General features: G+C 36.9%; 1 protein-coding gene across 5 annotated transcripts in view; it reads right to left on the bottom strand.

The window, feature by feature from the left end:
* The window catches only part of HYCC1 (hyccin PI4KA lipid kinase complex subunit 1), a 42,193-nt gene that overhangs the window by 4,522 nt on the left and 27,233 nt on the right, over positions 1–10,438 (bottom strand). For 2 of the 5 annotated variants that reach the window (XM_079302933.1, XM_079302934.1), the window contains exons 7-11: positions 10,279–10,374; positions 8,500–8,616; positions 7,688–7,775; positions 7,042–7,201; positions 1,013–1,027 (exon numbers count right to left, since the gene is read on the bottom strand). In XM_079302933.1, coding sequence (XP_079159059.1) covers positions 1,013–1,027; positions 7,042–7,201; positions 7,688–7,775; positions 8,500–8,616; positions 10,279–10,374 — 476 coding nt within the window. Of the gene's footprint in view, positions 1–732; positions 1,028–7,041; positions 7,202–7,687; positions 7,776–8,499; positions 8,617–10,278; positions 10,375–10,438 lie in introns of all 5 variants that reach the window. The other 3 variants (XM_079302937.1, XM_079302936.1, XM_079302935.1) reach the window with 3 other exon arrangements.

Raw genomic sequence — 10,438 nt, 5'->3', positions numbered from 1 at the left:
TTTGGAATTAAGGTTCATTAGGATATAGAGTTACAGCAAGTAATGCTGCATTAACTACATCAAAAAGCATGCCCCCAATCTCATTTGTTGTGATTTTTAAGGGAAAGAAAAAAAAAAAAAAAAAAAAAAAAGAAATGCAGTCATGTTAATTCATGCAGGAAATTAGAAATTTTGAGATTAGAGAGACCATACAGAACAAAAAAAAGTGTAAATCTTATTTTGAGCAAGTGATCCACTACAGGATTTGGCAAAGCTTGTTAATTACAAAGGTATGTGATCAATGCCCCAGGACACCCAATATGGCACCTGCATGTTTAGCAACCCAAGAATGCTTTAGGACTGAAAGGTCACTTTCTGCATCACAGGTCTGGTGGTAAGAGTTGGAAACTCAAGCACAACATGAGATCTCCAGTACACCATGAAAGGTAGAATTTGGGAAATCTGAGTTACATAGCAAGATACTTTTAGCATCCATTTTGATGGATTTTTCACACCATTGATCACTGGATTTTGTAAACTCACATAAATATGCTTAATAAACCCAAAGGTGTGTTGAGTCTCAGTGTATTTTCTCCAGATTAAATACATCTACTTGTAAGTATGTCATCATTGTCTGTGGCACAGACAAAGCTGTGTGCAATACATGCAACTGTGTTATTACACATGCAAATATATTAACTGCATACTTTAATTCTTGAAACATGCAGCAGTGACCCTTTCAATCAGAGGTACCTTAGAGTGCAGCTACAAGTGCTCTGCTAAAACTGCACTCTGCCAGATGAGTTTATTCCATCCTCCATCATTTTTCTTACAGATTTTTGCCTCCTGATTTCTGGCATGCCTTTGCTGTCAGTTCTAGGATCTGTAGCTGTTTCCTGTACTCCCTGTAAATGCTGAACATCATTCTCTGCTAGAGCTCTGCTCTTTTCCCCATTCCCGGTCCTCTCTCCAGCCACACTTGTGACACTAATCTCAGGTATGATAAAGTTGCCCAATTCAGTAGCATCATTACCATTCTCTGGTTGTTCTAGAATTAAAGATGGATAAGAAAAAAAACAAAAAAACAAAAAATGTCTGAAACAAAACATGAAACAAAAGCCAACAGATACAGATGATTTAAGCATTATAAATTAAAGCAGATGTACACATTTTAACTTCTTGTTAATTAGAAACATTAGCAAGTATGGAATTTTGCTTTATTTCTAAAATGGCAGTCTTCAATCTTCCAGTTATTGGCCTGCACCATATACTGGAAAAGCCCACACTTCATCTTTCAAAACTGAAATTTCTGAGGGTCATGAAACAGATTATCAGAAGCCAAAGAACAGTTAATAATTCCTTTTTATGACTATATTCTCTGTATCACCATGCTAGAGTGGAACTTACAATGAAATGGCATATCAACTTCACATATTATCATTCAGGAATAGAAATTCTAAACATACAATGTCATGATGCTGCACCTTGGTCAGCTTGAAAACTAAGTGAAACAACTAAGCCAACTCAAGCACACTTTGATTCCCATTTTCTTCCTTCATTTCAAAAAACTGCTTTCAAACAGAAAGCTATTTCTGGATACCCCAGAAAAACTAGTGGAGAAGAGTGCTGTGGCACAGCAACTTGACAAGACTAAAAATGCACTAAAAGCACAGCTCAGAATAAAGCTCAAGAACTCAGAATAAACTCAAGTGAGTCCTGGTTTTATTTGTAATCCTCTGGTCTGGAAGAGCAGTGTTACATAAGGACCACCCAGACTATGCTGCCAGTCTGCACATGACAGAAGCTGGCAGCACACTGAACTGACAGCATAAGTCCAAAACCTGAGGAATTTACAATGAGATGGTTTTTCACATTGGCAGCTCTAATGCTCTTTCATTCAAGGGGATGTTCTCCTCCTGTCACCTCACTGAACACCCTTGTGTAGGCACAGTGTATTTCTAGGTCAGGTGGCTCCAACACTGGGCTTTTCACTCCCATTTGTGCTGTCTGCACTGATCACAACTGAGCCAGAAGGTTATCCTGACAGGAAGGGACACCAGTGTCCCCTGGTGTAAGAGCTATCCCTTATTTTACCTGAAAATTCTTATCATCTTAAGTCTTTCTAACTAATTAATGACCAATCAAAGTATCTATTTAACAAGCTGCACCATCCAAAGGAAATGGCATGAATAACTATTCCTCACTAAATTCCTGATACTTGTGAGGAAACTCAAAATAGAACCACAGACTTGTAACAACATTTACTGCAAAAGTCTTCCCTCTTCAGTAGTAAAGGTGACAAAGAGCACCATGAACTGTAATAGTAATAACAATAAATAAACAATTGTGATAATGATACCACCATCAAATATAGCCTTTTTTTTCTAAAAACACAGGAGCAGAAAGGTTAGTGAGAAGACCAATGCTCTGATTGGCCTCAGTGCTCTAACTCCACTGGAGAGAGGAACTTGTGCCTCTCCAATGGCAATCTTTGAAACTCGTTCCTGCTGCCCCAGAGAGAGAAAAGGACAAAACAGCTTAACTGTCAGAAAAGCACTAATTATCCAACTCTAAAGAAAGAAGACTCAAAGTACACAGCAGAAAATCAGAGGAAGATTTTATTTTGTAAAAGATTCTGTATAAAAGCAACACCCAGTTATTGTTATTTGGTGGTGTGCACTTCTAAATGTAACATCTTAGCTGTGAGTTCAGCACTTTACCCAATATTGCTGCATTCCCACAGCTGAGTAACCCTTACTACACAGGAAATATATGAATTTAACTGACTACAGGAAGAAACCAATGAAAAAATGGGATACTGGGTATCTCAACTCCCATTAATAGTGTCTGCCACACCATCTACAGTCTTGGGGCAGGGATAAGACTACACATTCCACACCCTTCAGAGCAGCATACCCTCCTTATTTCACAACTTTTAAGGACACCCAAACCTTCAGCTTCATAGTGCTTGGAGTGAAGGTAATCCTGTGTTCAAGCTGGACAGCTCTGGGGGTCTGACCTTTGAAAGAAAGCTATGAATGCTCAGGGCACAAGGTAATGCAACAAAAGAAAAAAACAAGGTCACTGCTGAACAGTGTAGAGATGAATATGAATAATCATGTCACTGTCAATGTTAACATACCCACAGCAATTGAAGAAAATGTATTTTGTGTCATTTCTGAATGCTTTGAGTAGTACAACCAACCTTGATAAATGCATTTCATGTTTACTAACTGCTAAAAATTAATTCAAAATCATAGTCTATCTTATTACAGTTGCCCAGATAACTTACCTCAGACTGCACAGGCAAACTGCCCATTCTGACTGCAATTCAATTCTAACCCCCACAAGCTCAAGCTGCCTGTCCTGCACAACTGTGTTAGCATATTTAATTAGTTATAAAAGCAAGATTAGCATTAATATCAGACTCCTGCAAGTTAAAATTATTTCAGTAATTAATACTCTAAAAAAAAAAAAAACCAAACAAACAAAAAAAGCACCCTCTCCACAGAAAGAATTCAAAGACTAGTTCTAAACCTTGTATACTATGAAAGTAAATTTCTGCAGTGAAGAAAAAAGTAACTTCTTATCCTTCTTTTGCTAGTTGATGCCTTTGTTATTGTGTTATATATCTTACCAAAATCTGGTCACCTCTTCTCAATCTGTTACATCAGAGTATTTCTCTTACACACACCTCTACACACAAGAGCTATCCAATCCAATAGAACTCAGTAATTTGTTGCTAAGTAGTGGCTAGTATCAGCTCACTCCATAAACACTGCCCATTTGTGATTAGATGGATCTATTTTGCAAATCACTCTCACCTTTAGTACCTCTAAAGTACCTATCTGTGAAGTCCAAAGTCACATTAACTAATTGAGCTTAAAACGTTCCTATAAGTAACTGCTCCTAATGGACAAATTATAGGGTTAGTATTAGAGGAAGATTCAATGTTAAGTCAACCTTTACTTGAAACTGACTTTAATCTAGAGTTCTAGCAAATGCTAGCAAGACCTAAAGTCTGAAAACTTTTATAGTAAAATAATTTTTTTAAAACAAAGAAAATAAAGCCCATGTTTCTCATGGCTGGAAATGCAATTCATTGGGGTTCTTCTATTTTATTTTACACACATAATTAGTGATTGAAAATTGCTGCCTTTGCTTGCCCATAAGATAATTTGCTTTATCAGTTCTCCTAGTCTACATAATGTATAACACCAAATACCTCTCAGCTGTCTCCTTTGACATCCAAATCCATTTATACTAATTTTTATCATGAAAATAAAAATGATCTCCCAAATATATTTTTCCTCCTAGATAGTGAGAAAGAGAGAATACTGGTCAAGAGGAACGATTTCTACCAATTCCAGCAGTCATTTTAATTCAAACAAGCATGTAAGCACAACCCTTGTTACTCTTCCTGCATGCCAATCCTGAAGATGTATTTCACATCTTTCTTTCCTCAGGAATTTTGTGGCACTGAATTAAGTTAGCAGGAATTTTGAAAACAGGAGACCATCCACTCTGACTTTAAAAAACGCTGTCCAAGCTACAAACAAAAGTTTAGTTAGGATTTTATAATGAGAATTTTGAGTAAATGAGCCAAAGTGATTTATGAATGGAATATATACCATTTAAAACCATTTAAACAACTTAGCTAGATACACAGATTCAGCTTTGGACTCTAAATTAGCCAATTGTTTGCACAGCCTTCAAATTGACAATTACTCCTACAACCTGCCACATATTCCACTCCAACTCACACCAAGCAATTTTCTTCCTCTTCATTAAACCCTGTACTGTTGGGACAAATCCAACATTTTCACAGAAACCCAAATAAAAAGTTGGCATGAGCTGTTTTGGTAAAGTCCTTAATCTTTCAGTCTTCATCCCTGAACACTGACTACTCACTCCTTGCTTGGACTGCACTTAATGGATTATTGCTGTTTCTTTCAACTTGTCCTACTTCATTAGATTCTCATAAAACACAGCATTCTCCACTTCTGAGTTCAATTGATATTCTCATTTCCCTTTCATTTTACTGTTATCTGCTGCAGGGCACACTTGTCCCACACTTTTTTCCTTGAACTTCACCAAGCCACACTCCCTGCAAGGAGACAATAACTGTAGAAACCTCTCTAGCTCAGTATTTGCTGAAAATTTTACATTCTTATAAGGATGTATCCCATGCCCCTTCTGTACCATTTTGGTCTCCTGTATGTTCTCCTGTAAACACAAAGGGAATGTTTATTTTAATATACTTTCAGTTTCTCTGGATGACCCAACACTCAGTAGCCTTGATCTGTTTTACTCTCCATCTCATTTGAACAAGCATCAAAACCACTGAAAAATAATAGCTAACAGAACTGCCAAGCTTCAGAGAGAATGTTACCATTTAAAAGCTAAGGTATCATACCATTTGCTTGTATCTGGTCAATAATCCATGCTTAACAACTTTAAGGCTGAAGAAAGAAAAATAAAATGGTCCTTAGCAACCCTGAGATGTCAGTTATGACCCACTACTCCATCTCACTAAAGACACTAATGTTTTGCTCCTCAGGTTTGTCTGACAGTTTTAAGTAGTTTTTAATCACCTGAAATGAAATTTGGTTATTTTACCTTTCTTCTCTGTCCTTCACCCCACTGGCAGCTTACTATTGATACCAAGTGTTTCTCAACACTTACCTGAATTATCTCTTGGCCTATTTATGACAAGTAACTTACCAAAAATTTTTCTGATTGAACTGTCTGTGTACTACAAAAGCTCACTTAGTACACATCATGCAGAAGTTTTAATGGTACTACAAAGCTTCAGTGACCCTATTAGAAAAGCACTCCTATCTACACTCAAGCTCTTGTCTGTTACTAGGATCACAATCCAAATAGAACACTTGCAATTCTGATTGCTGCTCCAGTGGCTCTTCCCTCATCTGAAAATGGCAAAGGAAGAAATACAACCTTTAGACTCACAGAATCTCTTGCTGGTACTCCTACTTCTGCAGCACATTTGGCACCATTTTTTCCTACTTTTAAGCCCAGACTTGCATTCTGCTTTGTGGAAGCCCTTATACTAATTTGCCCAAATACACAGGCTTTGACTGGAACAGAGACAATTTTCTTCCCAGCAGCTGCTATGGAGCTGTGTTTTGGGTTTGGGGTGGAAATGGTGTTGATATTTTGTTGATACAGGGGTATTTTTGTTGTTGCTGAGCAGTGCTTGCACAGATCCAAAGCCTTTTCTGCTCCTCACCTCACTCCATCAGCGAGCAGGCTGAGGTGCACAAAAAGCTGGGAGGGGACACAGCTGGGACAGCTGCCCCCAACTGATCCAAGAGGTACCCCAGACCATGTAACATCACACTCAGTGTGCAAAACTGGGGGAACAAGAAGGAAGAGGAGGGATATTTGGTGTTTGTTCTCCCAAGTAACTGTTAGACATGATGGAGCTCAGCTTTCCTGGGCATGGCTGAACTCCTGCCTGCCCATGGGAAGTGGTGAATGAATTCCCTGTGTTGCTTTGCTTGCAAGCACAGCTTTTGCTTTATCTCATTAACTGGCTTTATTTCAAAGCCATATTCAAGATTTCTCACTTTTACTCTTCCAGTTCTTTCCTCCATCCCACCGTGGAGAGTGCTTAAACAGCTGTATGGGGTTTACTTCTTGTGTGGGCTTAAACCACAAGTCCAAAACATAGTAGTTTATCCCTCTATCCTTAAATCCTATTTTTATTTAAGTACTTTAAGACAGATGAGGTTCTGTGGTAAATTTGTTAAATATTTCTTCTGCTTCAGGTACTAGAAACTAATTTTCAGAGGAAAGCAGGAACATTGTTTCCTAGAGGAGCAGTAATTGTGTACACCTCCCTTTAACAAAAACATGGCTAAGGAAATAAAGAATATACTTCATCTGAATTGTGTTGAGATTCCCATTCAAGTCAAGAAAATAAAAACCTCCAAACTGCTGCTTGACTATAAGCGATTATTATGTGAAATAATAAAATTCTCAATATTATTTTAAAAACGTGGAAAAAGCTAAGAATTCATTGCAAAATCTGTTTCTTACCATGCCTTTTCCATCTATGGCCTCTTATAGACATACTAGTCACAGCATTTCTTGATATTCTGGATGAAGTAGGTGTAATTTCAACCTGAATGCATCTTGTACCTTCTTTACTAGATTTCATGGCACCCTGAGGCAGTGAAGCTTTTATTGCATTAGCAACCTGGAACAGAAGAGATGCACTTAAGTTCCTATCACAAAGGTCCAAATTTTAGAAGAATTCTGTTGGAGTTTTTTACTATTTCAAGAAAAATACTGTGTACAATTCCAATTTATGGTCAAAAACCACACTACCCTTCTGCGTGCTGAAGAATGCTGGCTGCACTTAGCTCTCAAAATTTATACTTGTCACTTTCTTAACTAGTTTCAAGATGTGGCAATTCCTTCAGAGTTCTGCTGCACTATTATCTTAGTTCTGAAGACTTAGAAGTATTCTGCTGAAAACAGCTTGGTCACAAGGAAAAAATGACACCACAACTAAGTACAGTGGAAAGCCCTTACACTGTGAACTTACAGACAGAGCTGTCTGCACAAGCACATACACACATTTAGGGTCCTGACATCATCCTGTATCATGCATGCTCACAGCAACGGGGGATTTCCCAAACTAAAACTTCTATTCAACAAGCTGTTGAAATAAAATACCTACCAGCAGAGGTTCTGGATAGAGTTCAAGCTGTGCTCTATACAAAACATCATCCATAGCTTTACGAGCCAGATCCCATTCTCCATTGTAACTGCAAAGGCAAAATCATATGTAATAATAAGGATCTATGTCAACAGATGAACCTTTCTGGTCACATCACCTTCAAAACTCTGGTGTTCCTTGAGAGTTCAGTTTAAAGGATTGGAACTATTTGGGTTTTTTGTAAGCATGCTAATTAGAGAACATTGAAGTAGCCTCTGTGGAACAAAGTTTTATTTTCATTGGCCAAGCAATTTAAGAATTGTTTCAATAGCTGTTGATCAGCTAGGCATGAAATATTCTGAAATACAAAAGGGATGTTTTAATATTACTCCACCTTTTGAGATTCCTGTATTACTAGTCTCCAGTTATTTCAGTTACTAAGTAAGCTTTACACATCAACTGCCTATCAAAGGGTACATGACGTCAGCATTTCAGAGAAAAAAATATAATCTCTTTTCCTTAACTAAACTGATATCAAATCTAACCATGCAAAAATGTGGATAGTAGACAATGGCTGGAAAAGGCTTTTTGCAGTATTTTCTTCCCATCACCAGTTACACCTATTAAGTGTTGCTCCAGCCATGTTTCCCCAGTATAACACTGGTAACTTCATTCAACTACTTGGAGAACTGTCTCCTCCCAAAGACCTTATTGCTGCACACAACATCTGTCCACCAGAAAAAAAAAATGCTTCCAAGGTAGCATGTCTGAACAAGTACACAAATTAAGCTGGCATTTCTCTGCTTTGTTTGCATATTAGAAAAAAAACTTACAAGGCATAATAGATCCCTGTTAGCATTTGCACCATGAATTCAGATGAAACTGGAATCCTGCTGTTGACTCCCTTGTACTTTCTCACTTGTTGGCGAGGATATCCACAGACACAAATTCTAAAAAAATCATACATTTGTCATTAGTAAAAAATGAGGAAACATCTTTGTGGTTTATATACTTTCAATACTTCACCAGTGCTGATCAGTTTTCAGAAGCCCTGAGCTACTTCTTCTGAAAATGCAGGAATGACATATAAGACAACATTCTTATGAAGAGAGATTTAGAAACTGCCCAGATGCAAAATATCTGCATTTATGACTTGAGATCAGCACCAAATATTTTGTGCTGTAATTTTCACATTTAAAATCCATGTTTGCAATTTAAGAAAGTGATAAAAATTGAGTTAGACTTACTAAAAGAAAACCCCCTAAATTCCACATTGCTCAAACCAATTAAAGGAGTAATTCTATATATCCAAATAGCAGAATATAGATTCCACCACATCCAAACAGAACACTGAAAGATTTTTGGGTCTTCTAACACATAGTCCCTATATTATAACATGCTGTCTACTCTAAAATGCTGTCAGGGTAAGATTTTCAGTAAACAAAGAAACAGGAATGAAGAACAATGAAAGAAGTTAAATTGTATAGCTTTAAATAATTCAGTATCCAAAATTTCAACATTTTGAAGTAGAAAGACTTGCTTGCATCTACTGGTAATCTGCTTTGTTCATTTTTTTTTTGGATGCTTTAAAAATCATTTATTCTAAATACAATCAAAACCTAATCAAGCAGAATAAGGAACACCAGTCTCCTTTACACAATCCTTAGATTCTAAGTAATTTTTACCTCATATTTTAGAGCAGTTTATCTAACAACGATCTTGTAATTACTCTTGTAAATATTGCCAAGTGCTCCAAACTCCAAAGTCTCCTGCCACCTTTGAAGATAAGAAAACCTAACAGGCACCCATTATTATACTTCAGTTGTGAGAGAAGCTAGGAACTATCCTAGAAAAAAAGTTCCTGCAGTTGACTTCTCAGTCTCTTGGGTTTCCTGAGTTAAGGAGAGTATTCTAATTTTTCCCTTAACATGCAGTACACTTTTGAAAATCCAGAGAAAAACATGTTTATTTCCCAATCCTCTTCTTTGAAAAAAAAATATTGATTAAAAACAAAACCAAACAAAAAAAAAAACCCAAAAACAAACAAAAAAAAACCCCACACTGTAATTAAAGTTAAGGTGGGTTTTGTTTGTTTTGAGGTCAGGAGGGGTATGTTGGCACTGTTATTTTGGTTTTTTTTTTGAAGCAACAGCTGATTTTGGAAATGTTTAACATATCCATAAAAATGGATGCATTTCTAGCTTCAACACCTACCATAATTACAAGAAAATTTCAACCTGCACAGCATCTGAATTTATTTAGCAAACCTACAATGCAAAATAGACCACACTTCTAAAAGACACTTCTGGTATCCTTTAGTTAACACAACTACAACTACTGTTATTAAAAACAAACAAACTTTGACTTCTCCTCTTAAAGGAGTTTAGCCTGCATATAAGTCAGGTTATTGCTCCATATTTTGAGACCTCAACCCGAAGTTATATATGAGATACCTTAAAAGAAAATAATGCAACTGTAAACATCCATGAGAAGAAGTCAAGTTTAAAAGTGGCCTTTGGGAACTCAAAGCTTGCTTTTATAAAAAAAGTCCAAACTGAGTGCATTTCAAGCTGGAAATGTCATTCTGAGAGTAAACAACCTACGGAAATTACCTTGAACAAATTTGACACAATGACTGAAGAGACATTGCAGGCATGTAGCTTAAGGCAGCATTGTAACAGAGCAGAAGGAAAGTCAGCACTTCAAACCTGGGATTTGAAAGAAACATTGGAATTCCATTACCAACTTCATTTTTTTAAAACAAAAACAAAT

This window comes from Erithacus rubecula (genome assembly GCF_903797595.1).
Source record: "Erithacus rubecula genome assembly, chromosome: 3".
Lineage (NCBI taxonomy): Eukaryota > Metazoa > Chordata > Aves > Passeriformes > Muscicapidae > Erithacus > Erithacus rubecula.
This window is presented reverse-complemented; position numbering and strand designations above follow the sequence as displayed.